The 23586-nt window shown below is 43.6% G+C and overlaps 1 protein-coding gene across 4 annotated transcripts in view; it reads right to left on the bottom strand.

Moving 5' to 3' along the window:
• Nucleotides 1-13168, bottom strand: part of FAM149A (family with sequence similarity 149 member A) — a 29955-nt gene extending 16787 nt beyond the window's left edge. For 3 of the 4 annotated variants that reach the window (XR_009538342.1, XM_060136678.1, XM_060136677.1), the window contains exons 1-3: nucleotides 12483-13168; nucleotides 1577-1687; nucleotides 1156-1294 (exon numbers count right to left, since the gene is read on the bottom strand). Coding sequence is in view for 3 of the 4 variants with exons in the window: in XM_060136678.1 (XP_059992661.1) it covers nucleotides 1156-1294; nucleotides 1577-1687; nucleotides 12483-13168 (936 nt within the window). In the remaining variant the exon portion in view is untranslated. Of the gene's footprint in view, nucleotides 1-1155; nucleotides 1295-1576; nucleotides 1688-5602; nucleotides 5895-12482 lie in introns of those variants that run through there. The other variant, XM_060136679.1, reaches the window with a different exon arrangement.
• Nucleotides 13169-23586: the final 10418 nt, after the last annotated feature.

Below are 23586 nucleotides of genomic sequence, written 5' to 3' on the forward strand. Positions count from 1 at the left end.
TCATTTTTCGGTCTTTTGTATTTTGTTGCTTTTGCAAATATTACCTATCAAAAAGTAAATGAATGTTTTTAGATTCAAAGCAAAATTTACTGTCTAGGGGCTGGAATAAATTCTACACATGGAAGGCATAAGACTCTCTATGGATAATTACCTGAAAATTTGTACCAAAGGAATCCCAGAATTTGGACCGTATTGCTTCATAAAGCAATGGTCCTCAGCCATCTTCCCGTCGGCACACTTTTGACCGAAGAGCCAGGGCGGCAGGGCGCGGGCTGTTCATCCCAAGTGACAGAGTCCCATCCTGTCTGAAAGGGCCTGACTCACAGCTGGCTCCCCTTCAGTCTCCCCCCGCAGCATGGCCCTCTCCCTCTGGCCCCTTGCACAATCGCTGCTACAAAACCATCCCTGGGAGCAGACCCCTGCGCGCCATGCAGGCAAGAGCAGCCTTTAAAGAAGTAAATGAAAACCAGAACACAAACAAGAAAGGGGCAGGACTTAGAACATCCAAGGAGCTGCCCTGGGGACTCGTCCACAGCCACAGGGGCCTCACCAAAGCCTGTGTCTGCGAATTCTCACCGACTCTTGAGGGTATAAGAGGTCGGCCACCGTGCAATCACAGAGATCTGAACATGAGCCTGGGCTGCAGACTTCAAGTCCCACCCAGCGGAGTCGCCCTAAAGGGTTACGGTTAACATCTTCCAGCTAGCGTTCAAAGTAAAACATCTGGCTTAGAATATTCTAGAATATTCAGGGGAAATTCCCTAATCATGGTGATTCTTCTTCTTTACGGCTTTTATTTTCCCCCAATTTTTCTCTTACTCAAGCCCGTAATTGTCAGTCTCTCCTGAATCTCCAGCCATAGGTATTATACAAGAAATCATATATAACAACCTGAGGGGGAGGGTTGGGAGGTGGAAAAAACAAAACTAACAACATCTAAGACTCTGGACTATGCGATTATGGGCAATTTTTACTTAGAGTTTCTGTAATTTCAGTTTTCATGTGTGACATATAAGTGCTTTTATATTTATGTATATGTATGTGTGGACTAGGTAATGCTTTTAAAATTGGTAAAAAGATTTTTTTTAAAATAAGAAAGCAAGTCATCATTATAAGTTATAACCATGGGATTATCCAAAATTTTGTGAGACATACATCATCTCTCCAAGAGTAAATGGAGCTCCTCTCGGTTGATAAGCCTGTGGTTGAACTCTGTGTCCCAGACCCAGACCAGGAGTTGGGAGCTTCTGTGGGCGTGGGGTTTCCATTTGATGAAAATGATGACACGGATTCACTGTAGGAAGAAATGTAACGTAAATAACATTTACTGAGAAGAGGTCATACTGGGAAGTGGCTTGACCTTGTGCCTACTTCCTCTTTATTTAAATATATTGGTTAATTTTCACAGTACACTGACTTTAAAAGATTTGTACAGTGCAACATTTCAGTTGGCTAAAAATAAAACTGCTAATTTTACTTGTGGAAATTCATGGCCCATCAGTGACTTTGTTTCCCATATTCACTATGGGCACATTTTCATTCTGCAATCAGACACATTTAACAGACTAATTCTTACCGGGTATATTTATCAATGGCTTTCTGTACATTTCTTGTAAAATGTGTAGGTAAAGGATCTTTGCTTTTCACAGGAAAACTCTGCTTTCCAGATCCTTCTGGCAGTCCTCTTCTGAAAAAATAAAATAAAATATGAAAAGTATCTGTAATGTAATAAGTGTATTCATTAAGACATTTAAAATTTCCTTTTGTAGAAAGTTGCCCCTCTCCTCCTACCATGTCCCCCTAAACACACATGTGTGTGCACACACACACCCCACACACACCTCAAGACACTGAGCCTAGTTCCCTACCATTTTTATTTTTCTTAGAATCAAGGTTGTTATTAACCTACATGAACTGTTACGTAAACTGGGAAAAAAACAACTTCTTGTGACTCAGCCAGACTGATAAAAGTTGCTCCAAACCTAGGTGGAGCCTCACTCCAAAACTCGGCAATGGAAACATGAGCTAGACTTCAGGTCCCTCGTATCCCTTGACCAGGTGCCCTGGAGCTTGCAAAAGCCAACCAGCCTTGCACGAAAAAAACTCGATAATTCCTTATTAATTCCGAAATATATCAACTTCGTTTGAATCACTAAACACATAAAGAAATAAAAGAAATGACTGAAACACACAAACAATAACTCACTTTAGTTTGGCATTCTAGCTTGGTTTGTAGCCTGATTTGTAGAGAGTTTTAAAATATTAAAAGTAATGGAAAACTAAAACAGAAGAAATCTCTCAATTTTAAATAAGGCATTAAACCTGGCTTGTATAGCCCAGTTAGTGTTAATCATTAAAATGTCCTTTCATTGAACCTTTTAAAACATTTACTTCCCTCTAGTTAAATACCTTCCTAACGTTTAACAGTAAACAACTTCTGTTCTTTTATAGAAATAATATTTTCCCATACAAATAACTTATATTTTATATTAACTTAAGATATGATAGTCATTTGGGGAAAAAATGTCAACTTTCAATATTTCTAACAGGGACACCACTCATTTAAAAAGTTTGCTTTTGCTTTCAATTAAATGGTACCTAATTTTCATCATTTATATTTCTGTATGTAAATAGAGTTTAAAAAAATATTAATCAGAGAATCAGTTCTGTCCTTAGTTGTATACCTACAGTACTCTACAAAAAAGAGAATTTTTAAAACAAATTAATTACTATAAACAGAGGTGAGCGATCATATAGATATCTTTACAAGAGAGAATAACAGAATTATAGGATATTTTTCCTCTCTTTATTGCTCAACAGTCATAAGTACACCAAGCAATCCTGAGAATAAAGCTGTTAAAGAAAGGGTAGCAGAGAAAAGAGCACAGGACAAGCTTTTATGCCAATAAATTGCTTTACCTCTAGCCCTATTCAGTCATTTCCACGTGACTCTATAACTCTAGATAAACATAAAAATGCTTATGACATAAAAGAGGCAATCAACAAAAAATTACATCAAATAGATCTGCTTTGAATGTTACAAAATATATACTGGTATATGAGTTAATTTGCTTGTTATGAGAAAGAATTTTAAACCTCAGGGTGGTGAATTAGATAAAATACTGTTCTTTTGTAATATCCATAGAATAATAACATGGATTAGAATCTTGCTCTGCCACTGACAGGCTGTGTGCTTGAGAAGTTACTTCTCCAGTTGTTGTGAGACTTAAATTAGATGAAGTCTGTAAAGTGTTTACATAATCAAGCCGGGTAAATCAGGCTGCTTTCACTGCTATTATTGCTGGCATACGCCACACGATGAAAACACCATTTTCTTGGGTTTTTTTCACCTCTCCCGGCATTTCCTATCTCTCTTGGGACTTTAGTTTTTTATTGGGATGTTCCTGATACTTTATTAATGTCTTCTATCTGTAGCACTTAAAATACTGCCTGACACCTAGAGATGCTCTCTGTTTATTGGAAGAATCACTAGGCAAAGACTAAATTAATACCTCAAACAAAGAGCGTGCTTTGGCCCTCTAATTACTCAGAATGTTTCTGCTTAATACAAAAGATGACATTGTGACTGGACATGAAAATATCCTCCACATCCAAGATATTGCCGGAGAATTTTTCATCCTTTATGAAGAAAGAAGATCCACAGCTCTTAGCGTAGCAGATATCTCCCAAAATGACTTTTTATGGAGTGTCTAATCCACTCACATCCACCCTTCTTTCTTTGAGCTTCTCCTCTGCCTTTTGTGCAACTTGAAAGCTAAATTCACTAATCAGACTCAGGCCAGTTTGTTTTGTTTTCAATGAACAATAATTTCTTCCTTCAGAAAATTCGCCATTTTCTAAGGGGGAAAAGGGGTGACTTTTCAAACTAAGAAGAAAGCTGTTTACAAAATGGAAGAAGGAATTCCTCTCTTGACATTGTAGCATATCCTTGCGCAGATCAGCATTCCTACGCACTTCAAGGTGTAGCTGAGGACAGGAGGTCTTCAAGACTCAGGGATGATGCTGGGTAGGGGATGGATTACCATAAAACAGATGCCTGAAAACACCAGCTGCCTCCACACCGTTTCTCCAGCTCTTTTCTCCTGGGCTCTTCCCTGACTCCTCTCCTTCGAAGTCCCTATACTTCTGTGTAATGTCTTAAACGTCAGAGTTCAGCTTAATAACATATACGTTTGACCACAAAGTTCAGAGGAATTCTGAAGAGGAATTTGAGCCCAGTAAACTCAATGACTCTCCAAGGTCACAAAGCAGATAGGGCTGCAGCTGGTTCCAGGACCCAGGCCATCTGATCTCCATGTCTCTCCAGGAACCACATTACTGACATTGTGAATGAAGAACAGAATGTATAGAACTTGCCTTTTTTCTTTTTACGTTTTGTTTTGAATCTTGTGGTTTCTCTGTCCTCTAACCATGCATTGTAGAGTTATTTCAGGCATAATATTGAACATCTTTAATTCCCTGTAACTATCAACTCATGTAATCTATAGAGTCTAGGAAAGTATACACAATTTACAGTATGTGTCTTATAAATATCTTAAAACTTGAAAGTGCTGGGATGTCTAATAAGCTTTTATTACATAATACGTAGACATAACAGTTTTACACTAGTTCCTGTCCATACGGCTTACATTTTAGAGATGATAAAATGCTGGTAGTCGGAAGGTTAAAGGCTGTTCATTTCAGAACAGGCTCTGGGTTTTAGGGTAGACTGAAGTGCAACCACCAAACTATATTGCACTAATTTGTTGGTGCATCAAAGTTAAATTAAAGCTCAGTCTCAATCTCCCCGAGTCACTCCATTCCAGTTGTCAAAGAAATTACTAGATTATCTACTTTTACTTTTTAAAAGTTGCCTCTTGATAACCCACAAACCTCTGCCACTTTGCCCTATAGAAACTCAATTATTAGGGACTTCCCTGGTGGCGCAGTGGTTAAGAATCCACCTGCCAGTACAGGGGACAAGGGTTCGAGCCCTGGTCTGGGAACAGCCCACATGCCGCGGAGCAACTAAGCCCGTGCACCACAACTCCTGAGCCCGCATGACACAACTACTGAAGCCCACGTGCCTAGAGCCTGCGCTCCATAACAAGAGAAGCCACCGCAATGAGAAGCTTGCACACTGCACAGCCCCGAAGCAACTAGAGAAAGCCTGCGCAGCAATGAAAACCCAACGCATCCAAAAATAAGTAGATAAATAAATTTACTTTAAAAACGAAATTCAATTATTAAAGTGATGGCAGCTTTCAAAATTTATATTTCTGCTTAAAAAGATTGTCTGAAATGAGTACTGCATTCTGAATGGGTTGGAACGCAGGATGGTAAGCCCTGACTTATACAAGCTCATTCTAGAAGCAACCGAGGCTCCCAGCTCTTGGGACTGAAGAGATGTCATCTCAGACGCCACGAACGCTCTGGAGGGCCTGATGGCGTCAGCACGAGATTTCAGGAATGGATGCAGGGAAACAGACCAGATGGACTCTGACTTTGCAAGCAGATAAAAATCACGCTTGTAGCACAAAAAGGTGACACGAAGGCAAGCTCATCCCCCCCGCCTCCCCGCCCTTCCCAGATCAGGACTCACCCAATCACCATCAGCCCCAGGTCTGGGCTCGCGTCCCGCGGGCCAGGCCCAGAGCCCCTAGGCCTGGGCGCCGCCCGGCGCTGCCACCCCGAGCCGGCCCCCTGCAGGCGACGCCCCCGCGCCCCCGGGGCCCGGGCTCCCCGGCCGCCCAGCCCTGCGCCCCCGCCCGCTAGCCCTGCACGTGCGGCCGCGGCACCGCCGGGAACGGCGAGTCTCGAGCGGCGCGGCCAGGGGCGCTCCCAGCCCGGGCTGCGCGGTCCATGGGCGTGGTGTTCTCCGCTCGCCCGGCGCTGCTTCCCCCGCCCCGGCTCCCTCGGCCCCGAAAGCGCCAGATTCCGGCGCGGCGCGGCGCGGCGACTCCACGCCCCCCGGCCCACGCCCTTCCCTCCTCCTCCTCCGCTGGCCGCCGCGCCCCTCGCTGGGGTCGGGCTGGGCCAGTCGGCGGTTCCCCGCGGCGTCCCCTCTTCCGGAGCCTGCCGGCGCCCCCCACTCCCACCCGCCGCCCTCTGCCCTCGGTCCGCGTCCCACTCTCCCCGGATACCGACCTCCGGAAAAGCACGCCGTGCCCCCTTCCCGCTGCCAGGGGCCAAATTTTATAACCCAGTGTCCTGAGCTTTGACCACGGGCCACTAGGCCTCTGGGCACCCGCCGGCCCCACTGCCCTCTCTGGGCCTCCAGTGCGCACCGGTCTGGCCTTCCTACCCCTTCCCCGGGGCTACCCAGACAGGTGTTTGCTGTCCTTAATCCTTTTAAATAGAATTTGAATGAACCGGAGAAATACAGACAATTTCACCTACCCCCACCCTCCCATCGAAGGATTCCTAGTTGGGCGTGGCGGGGGGCGGAGGGCAGGGAAGTAGAGGGAGGTTTAAAAAAAATTCAAGTCTCAGCCTGTTAAATGCAAGATGCTAATCTGATTAACAGGAACTCTAGGTCTACTTAGGCACCGAAGATTTGCTTCCGATGCCGTCCTGTCTCTCCCATCTTCAAACAGATGCTTTATCTCATACAGTCCAATAACTTTTCTACAAACCGGAGAGTACACCTGTGTTTTGGTTTATTAATATGTGCTTGTTTCAATCTTGAAGTCATACAATAATACCAGGACTAGAGTCACCAGATTCTATGCCGTGAGATAGCAAAATGGCCAAGCCACCATTTTCATAAACTGAGAGAAATACGGGTGAGTTGGCTGAAGTAATACACATTTTCAAAGTAACATGTCCAAGCGCAGACACCACCTGTCGCGTGCCTTTTCCCAGTAAGAGATTCTTAATAATTACAATGAATAAAGGGGACGCTGGAACACAGTCCAGCCTGCTGTGGCCATCCATTCTCCTTTGAGATCTAAGGCCTTCTAAATCTGAATAGGTACAAAGAAGCCCACCTATTCCTCCAGCTCAGCATTTACAGAGGTAAACCATGCCTATTACATTTAATAGTGAAAAATCCAGTTTATTTATTTTGAATCTGACTCTTAATGGACAACCCTAAGAGGATAATAAGAAACCAACTACCAACAGCAAAACAATGATCCATTTCTTGAACTACGGATTCTAGGGTCCTCACCATGTTTACAAATCATCAGCTTTAAAGTGGTAAGTGGTTATAAATTCTGAAATTAATGATACATACATATGTATATATATGTAGGGTGTGTATGTGTTTGTGTGAATCAGGAAAACTGATGGTACCTAAAATAAACACATACCTGCTAATACTATTTATATGAAAGGAGACCTGACAGGAAAAAAAAAAAAGTAAAGAATAATATTGTGGGGCTTCCCTGGTGGCACAGTGGTTGAGAGTCTGCTTGCCAGTGCAGGGGACACGGGATCATGCCCCGGTCCGGGTAGATTCCACATGACGCGGAGCGGCTGGGCCTGTGAGCCATGGCCGCTGAGCCTGCGCATCCGGAGCAACGGGAGAGGCCACAACAGTGAAAGGCCCGCATACCTCAAAAAAAAAAAAAAGTTCCTATAAATTGTGGATGTTATAATTTTTTAAGTGTAATGAAAATGAATTACTAGGAAGTAAAATGGAAAAAAGATACACAAAATACAAATCCAAAAGTTTGTTATCAGTCAACAGACATAAAGTTACTGTCAATTGCTATAAACTTTTCGAAAGACTTATCCTCACTTTCTGTACTTATCACGGATTGGTAACAGGTAACTAACTGGTAACTGCTAACATATCAAGTACACACGTTACCTATCACATTAGAAAAAATTCAGAATGTGTTTTTTAAATACACAGCAGAACATAATAGCTCAAATTCAATTTTTGAGACTTCAAATATAATAACAAAGTAAAGAAGATAATTTAAAGCTTAAAAACCTACTGTATGATATTAAGAACAAAATTCTTTTCTTGGGTTTAAGCAAATGCTAGACATGAACGACCAAGTCAAGTTCATTACTATTTTTAACGAAATTGATGGTCATATGACTGTAATAGAAAGTAACAGTCATATGACAATTGTCTACTGAGCTCACCATTCATCCCTGTGGAAATGCAAACTCCCAGCAGGAAGCATCACTAACTCTGGGAAAACTCCAAGACAATGAAACAGGAAGGCCCAAGACAATTTCTTTTTTTTTTTTTTTTTTTTTTACGGTACGCGGGCCTCTCACTGTTGTGGCCTCTCCCGTTGCGGAGCACAGGCTCCGGACGCGCAGGCTCAGCGGCCATGGCTCACGGGCCCAGCCGCTCCGCGGCATGTGGGATCTTCCCGGACCGGGGCACGAACCCGTGTCCCCTGCATCGGCAGGCGGACTCTCAACCACTGCGCCACCAGGGAAGCCCCCAAGACAATTTCTTAAAGAAGGACATTTAAATTTCCTCTTGATTTTTATAAGGTTAGGAATCCATGAAAGTGGATTTTGTGATGAAAATACTTTCATTTATTCTTTTAATAAGTATTTATTAAATGCCTTTTGTGGATGTGTGTTAAGTGTCACAGGACAAAGAGTTTATCATTTAAAAAAAGATACGCTGTGCATATATATAATACGATCACTGGGTAGGAATGCGCAAGAGCTATACAAAGTACTGGCTATGTACGATTTGATTTGTGATGCTATTGGTTATTCAGCAGTGTCTCGCAAAGTAAAAAAGTTTGATCCCAGGGTGGCAAATACATTTTCTTCCAGGTATTGTACAGCAATGAGTAGTAATACTAATTAAAGTAACCTTTATCTTCTGTAAATTTTACAGGGAAAATAATGAAAGATTAGAGTGTACTGCAACTTGTTCTCCCAAATAATTGCACTAAAAGATGCCATTTATTACAGTTGTACAATAAATATCAATGAATTTTTTCCGTCGCTCTCTTTTTCTCCTGCAGTGTATCCTTCAATGAAACATGTTTTCTATTTTCATTCCTGTGCCAAGAAGCAGATAATAATCAGATACTATTTTTTAAACACTTCTCCATGTGTTAGGCACTTAAAATATTATTTCAATGAATTTTTGGAACATCCCTGTGAGGAGAGTATTATTATCTCCATTTTGTCCAGGTGGAAAACCTACAGTTTGGAAAACTGAAGAGCTTGCCCAGAATTACACAGCTAGCAAATGGTTTGAGATTGGAATCCAACTCATTGGATTCCTGCCTGGGTCCTTAAGTATCGCTCCAACTCTGGGCTGCCTCAGAGAAGTCCCTGCATTCATTTCATTGGCAGTCAAGTTAACAAGTCCTGCAGGCACCAACTACGATATTTCCACACTTACGTGACTTTAACAAGAAAACTCAGTCACTCAAAAGAGCAATGACTCTCTGTTGTCAGCGATAATTTAAAAAAGATAGAAATATTTCCTGACCATGTGAAGTTTAACTCTACCAACCTTCATACACAGCAATTCTCCATCTATCTGCCTTATCTACTGTTAGAAATTCTTCTATTTGCAGAACAAACGAAAAGCCCTTTTACAAGGTGATAACTGTGTAGTTCAAACCGGAAATGCAAAAGGAGGTAGGAAAGAGGGCTGGGGAGACCAGAAACCAGTGTGAATGAGGGACGGCGTTATATGTGAAAGACACAGGGAGGTGAAGGTGAGGATGAAAGTGCTGAATCGCACATCTGGGGGGTGCAGTAGAGAGGTAAATAAGGCCACTCAGTATCTCGGCCTCTGGTTCAAATGTGGCCACCAGTATGTCTTGTGGACTGAAAAGGGCAAACCCCTCTTCTGTGGGCCAGTCATTTATTTAATCCATGAATCAGAAATCAAAACTCATGCTATTACATAGCACCTTGGTGAAAAATGAAAAGGCTCTGAATTGAAAGTTTGCGTATGTCCCCACTCAAAGTAATTTCACTATTTTTCGTTTTAACAAAGGCCAAGGACAGAATCAGGTCAAAGGTAAAATACATGGGTTTTCTTCCAAAAAATAGAAACTGTGAATGAGGACTTTTCTTTGTAAATGAGTGTGGTGGTCTTCAAATTAGATTCATGTTTCTCAAGATTTGCTTGCACTTGTTTTACACCTGTCCACATTCTCTCTAGCTGTGCTTTTCCCCCCTCCCTCTCTTATTCTTACTTTAACCATCTTCCACTCTCTGCATCCCTGGGCTTGAGAAAACCAAGTACACGATTTTGTTATTAATCAGGCAGGCTAATGACTAGCAGCTGCTAACTGCTAGTTTAGCAGCAGGCTAATAACTAGCAGCTGCAAACTGACAGATAAGGTAGTAGTTGTAAAATTTAAATCCAGTGCTGAAGCATGTCTGTTTATTCAGTGTTATAAATAGCCACCCCAGAAATCCGGGAGGGAAAAAAATATACTTCGAGATGCAAAAGGTCTATAAGAGTGAAGGAAAAATTCCTTCCTTTCTTCTCTTCCCTTATCCGTTTGTTAACTTCATGATTAAAAAAAGAAAGGAGGTATGGAAGGAAGGGAACACGACTATTTGCATATGTAAAAAAAATACAAAACTAATGTACTTGAAGGGCTGTCAGACGTCCCATGGAGAGAACAAAGGCACATAATTAGGAAGATCCTTGAACACACGTATCTGTACCTATTATTCCTCAAAGCAATTGTGTAAAATTCAATGTCTGCCCTTTCGGTACAATTGGATATCTTTGCTAATGTAGATTAGCATACTGTAAATGTGCCAAATACAGTGTTATTCAAAAAGTATCCATTAAGCATTTTTGGACAATGCAAACATGGTTTAAGATGTTTAAGAACGGAAACCAACACCAGTGCTTTCCACTGGCCATGCTGAATGTTTCAGTGCCTGTTGGAAAAAAACACTAAGACTAGAGTTTAAGGTCAGTGTGTATATCTATTTGCTCATAAAACATTAATTGCATAAATGTTAAGGACCAGTAGCCAATAACAAAGGCCTAATTCCTTAGACATATGTATTCTAGCCACTTATCCAAATGCAACTGATTTTCCTTAGGGGAAAAAAAATCAGTTGATTCATCTATTTCATAATATAATACTTTAAATGAAAAGGAACAACTTACTCTTTAACTTATTTTAGCACTGAGATGAACGTCACGCAGTTTTGTGAAAATAGTTATTTAAATTTTGATTGAGTTAGAATCAGTCTTAATGCAAAAGTTTTCCTGTCCATTTTTGGGGGGAGAAGAGAGCTTCTCTGCTAACAGGCCTGACCATTCTTCCCTGACCATTCTTCCTTTGCTAGATTACAATACAGAAATCTCCATCTGTGAACGGGACTTTCTGGTTTGCCTTTGAACATTTCACTATCCTTTTGTGAAATTCAAGAAGGCTGAACATTTTTATACCCACTAAGAGGAGCTATATCTTCTCATTAAAAAAATAAAATTTGCCTTTGTTCTAAAATCCACATTTTACAAGAGGAATGTTTTCATCACTGCTCCTGGTGGTGAAAGGGTAGTATGTGAGTGTGTGTGTGTGTATGTCTGTGTGTTGAGGGACGTGTCCCCTAATTCCCATTGAGATGGCTCCCACGAAGTCAGTCAGCGTTTCCGGAGTACCTCAGGGCCCCATGGCTGTAACACAGGAGCTCTAGGCTATATGATACAAATCCATTGTGTCAGATGATTTTATACATATGTAAATCAACTCGATGTCTCACACACAAAAAATCCCACTTAGGATGAGAATTGGGGCTGATCCTTGAAAAGGAGGGAGGCGCCGTGTGTCTCACCATTTCTTAAAATTATAGCCGCCAGTGTAGGTATTGGGTACCCTGCACGTCCGCCGTATCCTGCATTAGAGAAAGGCTCCTTTCAAAGTCCTTAAGGAAACCTGGCTATCAAATGACCTGAGTCAAAACTTCAGCTAGAAAAGAAACAAAACTTTGTCTTCCTCTCCTTCAAGTCCCGCTTCATCTTCCCTCCCTCTCTACTAGTGAACAGCAGAGGATTACCTCCGAGAAAGTTGATCAAAGGCCTGTCACAAAGCAAGAGAGAGGCATGGACATATATACACTACCAAACGTAAGGTAGATAGCTAGTGGGAAGCAGCCGCATAGCATAAGGAGATCAGCTCGGTGCTTTGTGACCGCCTGGAGGGGTGGGATAGGGAGGGTGGGAGGGAGGGAGACGCAAGCGGGAAGAGATATGGGAACATATGTATATATATAACTGATTCATTTTGTTGTGAAGCTGAAACTAACATACCATTGTAAAGCAATTATACTCCAATAAAGATGTTAAAAAAAAAAAAAAAGCCTGTCACAGCCTCTGTTTGAAAAGAAAAGAAAGCCGAGGAATAAGGATCCAAGAAAAGTGCAGGGACGTACCCAGGGCACTTAGTGGAAGTTACTGCAAATAGTGCAGTTTTGTAACGGGCGCCTAGCAAGGTGGGTGTGACAGGTGGAGGCGCAGGGGTCCCAACCCAAGAAGGACCTGCCTGGCCCCAGCCGCTACTCACGCTTCTCGGCCATCCTCCGAGTCGCTGTCCGAGGCCCACTCTTCGCTGAGGTCCGGCAGGGTGAAGAACAGGGTCTTGGGGCCAGGCCCGGGGGGCACCCGAGCGCCGGGCTCTCGCTCCCCGGGGCCGGGCGGGCGAGGGTTCCGTGCGCTCGTGGTCACACTGCCGCTGCCCGCGGAGCCCCCGATGGACGGCAGCGCCGCCAAGACCCCGCCAGGGCCCGGGGGCGGCCGCGCCACGGCCACCAGGGGGGCTGGGGAGCCGGCTGCGCCGCAGACGCCGCTGGAGGGGGCCGCGGGCAGGGGCGGGGGAGAGGACCGGACTTTGGCTGCTCTCGGGCTACTGGGCAGCCAGAGGGGCGTCCCTCCCGCTTCTGCCGTGCGGCTCGCGACCGAGACCCGGGGGTGGGAGGCGGCGAGCAGAGGACGGAGCGGGGCGGGTGTCGGCTGCTGCAGGGCTGGTGCCCCCCGCGAACCGGAGCGGGAGTCGGGCGCCAGGGCTGGAAAGAGGGTCAAGGGCGGGGCCGTGCCAAGCCAGGTGCCCGCCCCGATGCCCGCCGGCCCTGCGGTGGCTGCGCCTCGCGAGTGGCTGGAGGAGGCGACCGGCGAGGGAACCGCCGCGGGCGCCGTAGAGGTCTTGAAGATTTTGGCAAAGAGAGACCCAAGGTCCAACACAGCGACCTTCATGTCCTGGCCTTGGAAATGCTGTCCTGGCTGCTGCCCGAACCTCAAACCCGCGGGGAGCCGGGCTGCGGGGCTCCATCTACCGCCGCCCGTAGGGATGGCGACGAGGCGGCCCGGGGCGGGGACGGCGGTCGTGGGGTCCCCTCAAGCCGCGCACCCCGGGAGCCTCTGGTGCTCTCCCCACGCGGAGGATCCCCGCCGGGCGCTCGGCCCCGCTCGGCCGGACCTTCCCCGACGCGGGGAGCAGTCCCTTCTCTGCCCTAGTGCTGCGAGACCCCGAGGGCCAGGGGTCCGGGAGCCCACGGAGGCGACTTCTGCAGCTGCCAGCGCCACCGCGAGCTGAGGATAGAGGCCCGGGCCTCCGCCCGCCGCAGATACCCCGACGGGCCCCCGGGACCGCGCAGGCCGTTGTTAAGCTAAACAAAAACCCTGCTTAGCTCACTGCTAATTGGGCCCTAGACTGCAGCCTGGGGCTGCGTCTACAACGGACACCTGGTCCCCTCCTTGATCCGTGCCTTAAAGGAACACTCTCCAATTTCTCCATCACCCTTAGAGCTTCACCAGATTCGCAGAACTCTGGGCTGATGGTGAGGAATTTGACCATAAACTTGGGAACGATAACCCTGATTCCAAAAGATCTGGGACTTACCCCATCTGACAAGACCAAAGGAACCATGGCCAGCTCTCTGATAGGAGGGAAGGTTAATAAAAACATGTATTCAGATCATTTCTGGAGTATGAGAGTTCAGGTTTAAGCTGCTAATCAACTGATTGATTCCGAACAGATGTAATTTAACTTGAAGGGACAGGCAGCAAAAAGGGTCATTGCTGAGTGAAGCTTGGTTCAGCTCACCCAGTTCCTTGGGAGCAGCCCTTGTCTGCTGCCATGTCTCAGGGTTCCTGATTTTACAGGCCCAGGACCTTCATAGCTGACCAGCCTCTTAGGATGGAGCCCCACCAACATGACTCAAAAATACTGATGCGTAAGCCCCAACTCAAATGTGGTAACGAATAACTGCAGTGCTGTCCTCTGCTCTTTCCCTAGGGGAGGAATTCCTGTTGAGGTCAAATCAAGTTGGAAGATTGTTAGGTGAGCACAGAATCAAAGCAAGGGGAGTGAGTCATATATATGATGTATATTCCATATACAGAGGGCAGTAACTGGAGGAGCAAAGCACCCTCCTCCACCTTGGAAGAGCAGCCCTCCATGCACAGTGCGGGATTCACCCACCTGTCTTCAGCTCTCTAACTTCAGATATTTCTATGCTTTCATTACTAACCACTTCCCTCTATGCACAGGATTTTCTTTAAGTAGGCAGATACTGTCAAGAAGGCTTACAGAAAAGCTCCTCCTCTTGCAAATCCCAGCCTTGAAAGCAGTCTGTCTCTGAGGTGTGTTTGCATGTATCCTATCTGGTACGGGCTGAATTGTGTTGCCCATAAAGATATGATGAAATCCTAACTCCCAGTCTGTGTGAATGTAACCTTATTTGGAAATAGGATCTTTACAGATAAAATCAACATAAGACAGGGTCATTAGCATGGGCCCTAATCCAATACCCTTAAGAAGAGAGAAATGTGAATGCAGACACCCAGGGAGAAAACCACATAATGACAGAGGCAGAGGTTGGAGTGATGCAGCTGTAGGCCGAGGCATGTCAATCTTTGAAGGCCACCGCCCGAAGTCAGGAAGACGTAAGGAAGAGCCTTCCCTACAGATTTCAGAGGGAGTGTGGCTCTGCGGGCATCTGATATCGGACTTACAGTTTCCAGAACTATGACAAATACATTTCTGTTGTTTTAAGCCACCCAGTTTGTGACACTTTGTTATAGCAGCCCTAGAAAACAAATACACTATTGGGGTAGTAATTAATATTTGGGGTGCTTCATGATCATAGAATCTTCCTGGTACCTCTATGAAAGTCTTCAGTGGGTATATTTGGCTGTAAAAAGCTGGCTACAAATTAAAATAATTATCATAATTGTCTAAAAGTATCTGCAGGGAGGGAAACTCCCTGGACTGTCCAAGGGTTAAGACTCCATGCTTCCACTGGTCAGAATGGCCATATCAAAAAATCCACAAACAATAAATGCTGCAGAGGGTGTGGAGAAAAGGGAACCCTCTTGCACTGTTGGTGGGAATGTAAACTGATACAGCCACTATGGAGAACAGTATGGAGGTTCCTTAAAAAAATAAAAATAGAACTACCATATGACCCAGCAATCCCACTACTGGACACATACCCTGAGAAAACCATCATTCAAAAAGAGTCATGCACCACAATGTTCATTACAGCTCTATTTACAATAGCCAGGACATGGAAGCAACCTAAGTGTCCATCGACAGATGAATGGATAAAGAAGATGTGGCACATATATACAATGGAATATTACTCAGCCATAAAAAGAAACGAAACTGAGTTATTTGTAGTGAGGTGGATGGACCTAGAGTCTGTCATACAGAATGAAGTAAGTCAGAAAGAGAAAAATACTGTATGCTAACACATATATATGGAATCTAAAAAAAAAAAAAAAAGTGGTTCTGAAGAGCCTAGGGGCAGTACAGGAATAAAGACGCAGACGCAGAGAATGGACTTGAGGACACAGGGAGGGGGAGGGGTCAGCTGGGACGAAGTGAGAGAGTGGCATGGACATATATACACTACCAAATGTAAAATAGCTAGCTAGTGGGAAGCAGCCGCATAGCACAGGGAGATCAGCTTGGTGCTTTGTGACCACCTAGAGGGGTGGGATAGGGAAGGTGGGAGGGAGACGCAAGAGGGAGGGGAAATGGGGATATATGTATACATATAGCTGATTCACTTTGCTATACAGCAGCAACTAACACACCATTGTAAAGCAATTATACAATTGTACAATTATACAATTATACAAACTCCAATAAAGATGTTAAAAAAAAAAAAAAGACTCCGTGCTTCCACTGAAGGGGGTAAGGTTTCGATCCCTGGTTGGACAACTAAGATCCCGTGTGCCACGCTGTGTGGCAGAAAAAAAAATCTACAGGGAGGATGACAGAAAATATAAAAAGGATGGGGAACAATATCATTGTGGGTTAAACAGGGGATGTAAACGTCTGGCCAGCCAGCTTCATGAAGAATGCACAACGGATGAGTGATTGATCCTTTTGTTTAAGGGTCCTTTGAAAATGACCAATAATTGCAAACATGATAAACAATTCTTCACAAGATGCTAGGTCTTTTATACCCATTGTTCATCCATCAACAGGCTTTCAGACAGATGTTAGATGCTACCAGGCTTTTCTGTTAATTACCTGTAGCATGCCATTCTCAAAACATGAGCCCCAGGTGATGTACCACAATGGTCTGGCTCAGGCAGAGTAAGGAAATGAAAGTAAATGCAGTAAAGCATTGTTTCTCACTTTGGCAGCGTTGATTTTAGACGGACATTATTAGAAATGTCTCAGCCATGTTTTATGTGATAAAACTCTCATGCTTACATTGATCAATTAACAATTTAATGAACTGGTTTTCTGATGTGTATAATAATGCTTGGCTACATCATTGAGAAAGTATTAGGAAGTGATGGCCATGTTGCTATGAAGAAATGTTATGTTTTGAAAACCTGAAAGTTAAAACAAATAACCTGAGGAATTAATCTGTTTAGGGATTTAAATTGTCTCACTGAGCATGACACCAAGGCCAATATTCTATAAAGAAAAGTACTATCAAATTTTATTATTAAAATAAAACACTAAACTTCTGGACAAGGAGAGGTATTTGCTGATTCAACAAATATTTACTAAGCACCTTGACGAAGACGGTAGGGTATGGAAGCCTCTGGAGCTGGACTTCCTAGGTTCATATTATCTCTGCTACTGGCCAACAACCAAGTCTCTCTGTGTTCCTTAGTTTCCTCACCTGTAATCTAGGGGTGATAACGGTTCCTATCTCAAATAAAATGGGACTTTGATAGTTACATTAATTGATACATGCTTGGGAACTGGAACAGAGCCTAGCACAGGGTAAGCTCTCAGTAGATGTTAGTTTTCATCACGTTTGACACCAGGTTACATGGAAAGGATGCTCTTTATCACAGCACAAATGAAGCCCAGGGCTCAGGCAGCAGCCACCTGAAGCTGTGCCCTGACCCTTCCTGGGCTGCGTCGCCCTCCAGCCAAGCACAGGAAATCCGTGCGTGCAGTAGGGCTACCGAGCTCAATGGCATTAGGTCTCATCAGCAGATCTCTGTCCACTTCCAGGGTCTGCACGTCCAAGTTTGTGCTTAAAGAGAACTTGGAGGTACACAGCAGCCTTGTGCTTGAGAGTTTGATTCAGAATAAAGCATCAGTTTTAGCACATAATAACTGGTGTGCAAGACTTATGAAACAGAACAGGACCCTGTGGGGTCCTCCTGGGTACAAATCCTTCCATGTCCCCTGTTTCTTGTTTGTAGGAAAAGGTTTCTTCAGCCTCCTAGACCTTCCCTGGGTTCCAAAAGGCTGATTCAGACAGTTACTAATGGGGGAAGTGAGGGAGTGCAGAAACAAAGGAGGAACAATCAAGAAACAATAGTGCAGCCATTAAAGCAGCGTCCTGGCTCCTCCTCAAGGGATACACGTAACAATATCTTTGAGTTCTTCTGCAGGAACTAAGGCCCCCATCCACGTGGAGGATGGTAACTTCTGGCTGAGTCTTGGAAGACCGCCCTGTTACCTCACCACCAACCAATCAGAAGAAAGTTGCACACCCTGCAGCCCTCACCCTAAATTTTGCCTATTTTTTCCTGAAAACCATTGGGGAGTTCGGGTTTTTTGAGCATGACCCACCTGTTCTCCTTGCTTGACCTTGCAGTAAACCTTTCTCTGTTCCAGACTCCAACGCTGCAGATTGTTTGGCCTTACTCTGCATCGGGCACATGAACTGGTGTTCCACAATACGTGTCAGTCTTATGAAAAACCAGTAAATTGAAATCTGAAAAAATTCACAGAAGCAAGGTAATTGCTGGGGAGAAAAAGAGTAAAAATCATTGACTCTTCATGAAAAACATTTCACAAACTAAGATGCTCCAAAAGAGGGACAGAGAGGAAAACTTCATAACGGGTTAAGAGTTCTAAAAAATTTTTGCAATTGTAGGAGAGGAAGAAAATTTAGGTTCATTGGCTGGGCCCCGAAAAAGACTGACAAAAGATAGATTAACGAGAGAAAAATTAAAAAGTTTCCCAGTAAGGGAATAATGTTTGCACTATTTTTCTGTAATGCCAGCCAAGATATGCACAAGCCAGAGAAATAGAAAGTGTTTGCTAAAATATTTGTAACAGACACTTATGTACAAAAAATTCACAAATACTAGTTCTCCAGTTGAGGCAGAGCTCATGGAAATTACACTGGAACAGATCAAACCACTGGCTGGGATTATAAACCACATACTGATCCAGAGGGGAAGTTACAGGTAGTGGAGATTTTCAGTTTGAACATTAACATTTCCAAAGATTGGCAACATTATGCTTTTAAATTATGCAAATTATGTAAACAAGAGGTACATTTTAAGTCGATCTGCATGCAAAACTCCATGTCATGAGGACACCAAGCACCGGGATTTCTCTCACAGACGGAGCCCTTTGTGTGCAGCGCCCAGCTGAAGGAACAGCCATGGCACGGGGTGTGCCCAATTTAAGATTCTTTCACATACACACAGGAGAACTCAGTGATGAGGAACTCAAAAGGGTGGTTAGAAATCGGGCTTATAGAACATCTTAACGAAAGAAAAATAAGTTGAAAGAGAAGTGACAATGAGGCCGGAGATAGATGGGCCCCCGGCTGAGCAGCTGGAGTTTGTCCCCTGTGGACAGATAATCCAAGGTGAAGATTATAGCAGGAGGATAATAGGAGAGGCGAGACCTGCCCAGATAAAAGATAGAGACCACATATTTCTCATTCTCAAGGTCAAGGAGAGCTTCTTGACTATACATGTGCAGAAAGGCTCCTTGGAGGTCAGAAAGGGAGTGATGTCAACCTACCCATAGGCCTCTTGGCTAGAATCCATTTTGGCTAAGAGATGCACGCACACATGGGAGGACCCTGAGCTAAACCAAATACAGACTCAGAACCAGGCAAAGCAAGATGACTGGCCAAAGGAAACCCGGAAGAAATGCCCCATGTGAGTGAGTCAAACTACCACGAGGGTGCGACTCTCTCTCTGAGTTCGCCTGTGTGTGCCTATTCACAAGTACTCTTTTTCCTCCTAATAAACACTTTACTTGTTTCACTACTTTCCGTTTCTTTGTGGGAATTCATTTCTACAAAGCTGACGGGCCAGGGGCCTTGTCACCGGCCACAGGTCAGGGCTCTCACTGCCGCAGCCTGACGTCAGTCTCTGGCTGGCAACTGAAATCCTGCTTCAAGCTGCTGCAGGCTGAGGCCACTCGAGATCAACGAGACAGAGGAAGAGGACTTGAAGTTTCTAGGGACAGCAAACTGGGGGTCGGGATATATAGGTGGAAAGTGATGGAAGACGCGGCTGCTTAGTAAGGTTTGTCAATGTAGACCTTTCTGTGGCACCATCTCCCCTCTCCCTGCTCCTGGCGTGGGAGGCACGGGGCTGACCTTCACAAGGGGAATGTCCGCTCTGCTCTCATACAGATGGGGAGTGGGGTGCAGATTGCTCATCCTGGGTCTGCTTTTCCTCAATTGTCTTCAGCTCAAAATAATCCTTAGGCCAGAGTCACACATTTTGGAGTGGTATACAGTGCATCACGGGCATAAAATATTCTTACCTTATACTGACTTCTAACACTTCGATTGTTTCAAGTTCAGTGTATCAACAGATTATAAATGATATGATGCTTAGAGTTTTAAGGTGTAGCAAGAAAAGGTCACTGTGAGGAAAACAAGTTTTAAAAAGCACAGTGATAATATGATAAATTTAAACAGTTTTTTAAAATTACAGCACTGTTGGGGAATGACTCATCAATTTGCCAGGAAGCCAATCAAGAATCTTCTTTCTTTGCACTCCTCTAGTGGTCATTTCTTTGGTGTTATGGTAATTGGCAAGAAACATTCCCTAGCTGCTTAAAGCCTTGGGGTCAATGAACACAAAGGAAAGGAGGAGGCTTAAGAAGGGAGTCATAGAAATGTGAGTTCAAGGACAGTTTGAATACCTCCTTTTTAAAAAGTAATTTCTTATATAGCATGGACAAAATGTCATAGTGTGTTAATTACTGTCCAGGGTGCATGTAAATAAATTTACCTTTAAGAGGCCCATAAATATATATATATATATTAGATTATATATATTAGATTATATATAATCTAATATAAATATATATATATTTAATATATAATATTATATTATATATAAATATATATTTAATATATATATTTATTTATTTTTATTAATATATATAAATATATATTTTATATATAAATATATATAATTAGATTATATATTAGATATAATATATATATTATATATACACATATATATTAGATTATTATAATATATAGTAGATTATTTACACATTTTGGCTATTGTGCTGTAACGAACCTGGGAGTGCTAATATCCCTTTGAGATCCTGATTTTAAGGCTTTTGGATTGTTGACCTGAAACAAATAGACTGCCAGATATTTCTCCAGCAAAAATGCACTTATTTGGGATCAGCATAGGATTGCAGTTGGGGTCTGTAACCATGGTGAGCTGCGTGCAAGTCCCCACACAGCAAGGAAAGGAGACCATCCTTCTAGGGTGGAAAAGGAAGTCGGGAGTGCTGTAGTAAGAATAGTCCATGGCTTTTCATCGGCTGAGTCCTTGCCAGGAAAGAAGAGGAATCTTTCTTCTTCCTGCTGCGCTCAGCTATCCTCACTGGGTATGAGAGCTCCCTCTTCTGGTCTTTGTTTATTAATTTTTTACAGGCTAAATACCCAGAAGTGCGGTTGCTGGATCATTTGGTATTTCTATTTGTAATTTTTTGAGGAACCTCCATATTATTTGCCATAGCAACGGCGCCATTTTGCATTCCCACCGACGGTGTGCAAGCGTTCCAGTTTCTCCACAGCCTCACCAACACGTGCTGTCCTTTGGTTTTTCAACAATATCCATTTCAACAGATGTGAGGTGATACCTCATTGTGGCTTTGATTTGCATTTCCCAGATGTTGAGAATCTTTTCATATACCCGTTGACCTTATCTTACACCATACACAGAAGTCAACTCAAATGGATGAAAAACTTATAAACTGTAAGCCTACTAGAAGAAAATACAAGGGAAAAACTTCATGACCCTGGTATTGGCAATGATTGCACAGATCCGACACCAAAAGCACAAGCAACACAAGCAAAAATAGACACGTGGAGCTACATCAAACTAAAAAGCTTCTGCACAGGAAAGAATACAATCACCAGAGTAAAAAGTAACCTATAGAATGCGAGAAAACATTTGAAAACCATGTATCTGATAACGGGTTGTGATATTGTGAGGTATAATAAGAAATATATATTTGGCCTTTGTTCGTTTCTGACACAGAGCTAAAGTCCTTGAAATTTTCTTAGTGATAAGAGTAATGGGAGCACCTTTTGTTATAATGTTTAGTTTCTTGTTCTCAGTTCCTGAAATCACTTCAGAGCCATAAAAGTGAAGTTGGTGTTTTGTTATTCCTAACAAGCCCTTTCCACCACAGCTGGGTTTAGGTTAATGAGGTGACTTGGAAAGAACCTCATGATTGGGGCTAGTTGCCAGGGGAGTGAAGCATGTGATCAGAGGGCTGGAAATTTCAGTCCCACCCCCAGCTTCTGGGGAGGAGATAGGGGATTGAGACTGAATTCAGTCACCAGTGGTCAATGATTTCATCAACAATGCTTATATAATGAAACCTCCATAAAACCCCAAAAGTATGAGGGTTGGAGAGCTTCTGGGTTGGTGAACACCTGTAGATTCAGGGATAGTGGCCAAGCTCCAGGAGGGCAGAAACTCCACACCCTTTCCGCATACCTTGCCCTAGGCCTCTCTTCCGTCTGGCTGTTCCTGGGTTATATCCTTTTATAATAAACCAGTAATCTAGTAAGTAAAATGTTTCTCTGAGTTCTGTGAGCCACTTTAGCAAGTTAATGGAACCCAAGGAGTGGGTCCTTGGAACTCTCATCCAATCAGGTGACAACTTAGACTTGTGATTGGTGTCTGAATTGGGGGGGTGGGCAGTCTTGGAGGACTGAGCCCTCAACCTGTGGGATCTGATGCTCTCTCCAGGTAGATGGTGTCAGAACTGAGTTGAATTGTAGGACACCCAGCTGGTGTCAGAGAATTACTTGGGTGCGTGGGAACTGCCTCCCCCTGCCACAGCCCACCCACCAGCGCACGTTGAAATTGGTTCTAGAAACTTGGGGGAATTAATTTCCAAAATATATAAGGAACTACAATTCAATAGCAAAAAATCCCTAATAACCTGATCCCAAGAAAACTTAGAACGTAAACTAAGGTTTTATTTAAGTGGGGACCTGGAACTCCCTGGACCATGCCTACGTGGCACACTGGCATGTTTCTGGAATAGGTATTGTAGAGTTGCAGGAGGTTGGAGGGAATTTTGGAGCATCCTGATTCTCTTTGTTTATTTTCTCTCCCGGAAACAGAACTACCAAATACAAAATTTCCTGATGGTAAAAATATATTTCTAAAAAAGCTAACGTGTCTATTTCCACTGCCACACCACCAATCTAACATTTACTTTTCAGCCCAGACTCTTGTTTGAAAAATTACTATGTTCCAGTCATTCATCTAGATATCAAGGCAAGTAAGATGAATAAGACGAGGCTCCCTGTATTCAAGATGCTTATGTTCTGGGGGTTCGGGATAGAGTCAGATCTAAACAGTGTGCAGAACCTGATGTGCAGTTGGACGAAGGGTATGAATAAAGTACTACGGATGCCTAAGTAGTGAAGTGATTCATTCTGCATGGTGTGTAGGGCAGCGGGTGGTATATCAAAGAAGGATTCCCACAAGAGTTGTCTGGACTAGAGTACCAATAAAAGTAAACGGAAATTCTTGCTGTTTCTTCATCACCTTGATTGACTGAACCAATATAGTGACACTGATTACATTATGAAACTTAACTTAAGGAAGTGGGACAATGCTATCTCCTTTAATATTATCCTCTGTGAGCTCCAGAGCTTGAGTTGGTTCCCTTTTTTCTGCCTTTTCAAAATCCATAGATCAGGGCAGATTGAGAATTTCTGGAAGAGACTTTATTTTTTAAAAACAAAATGGCTGCAACCTTGCAGAAGTGCTTAAAGAAACCAGTGGAGCGATAAATACCCTAGAAGGTGTAGTGGATGCTGTAGTGAACCACCAAGCTCTCCCCGTCAACGGCTCGGGCATCTATTCTTCCAGGTGCCCAGAGTGTTGCCTTCTGATGTTTCACAACTGAGCCCCTACTTTGGAACTGCTTTGTAGCA

This window comes from Lagenorhynchus albirostris, chromosome 21, assembly GCF_949774975.1.
Source record: "Lagenorhynchus albirostris chromosome 21, mLagAlb1.1, whole genome shotgun sequence".
Classification (NCBI taxonomy): domain Eukaryota; kingdom Metazoa; phylum Chordata; class Mammalia; order Artiodactyla; family Delphinidae; genus Lagenorhynchus; species Lagenorhynchus albirostris.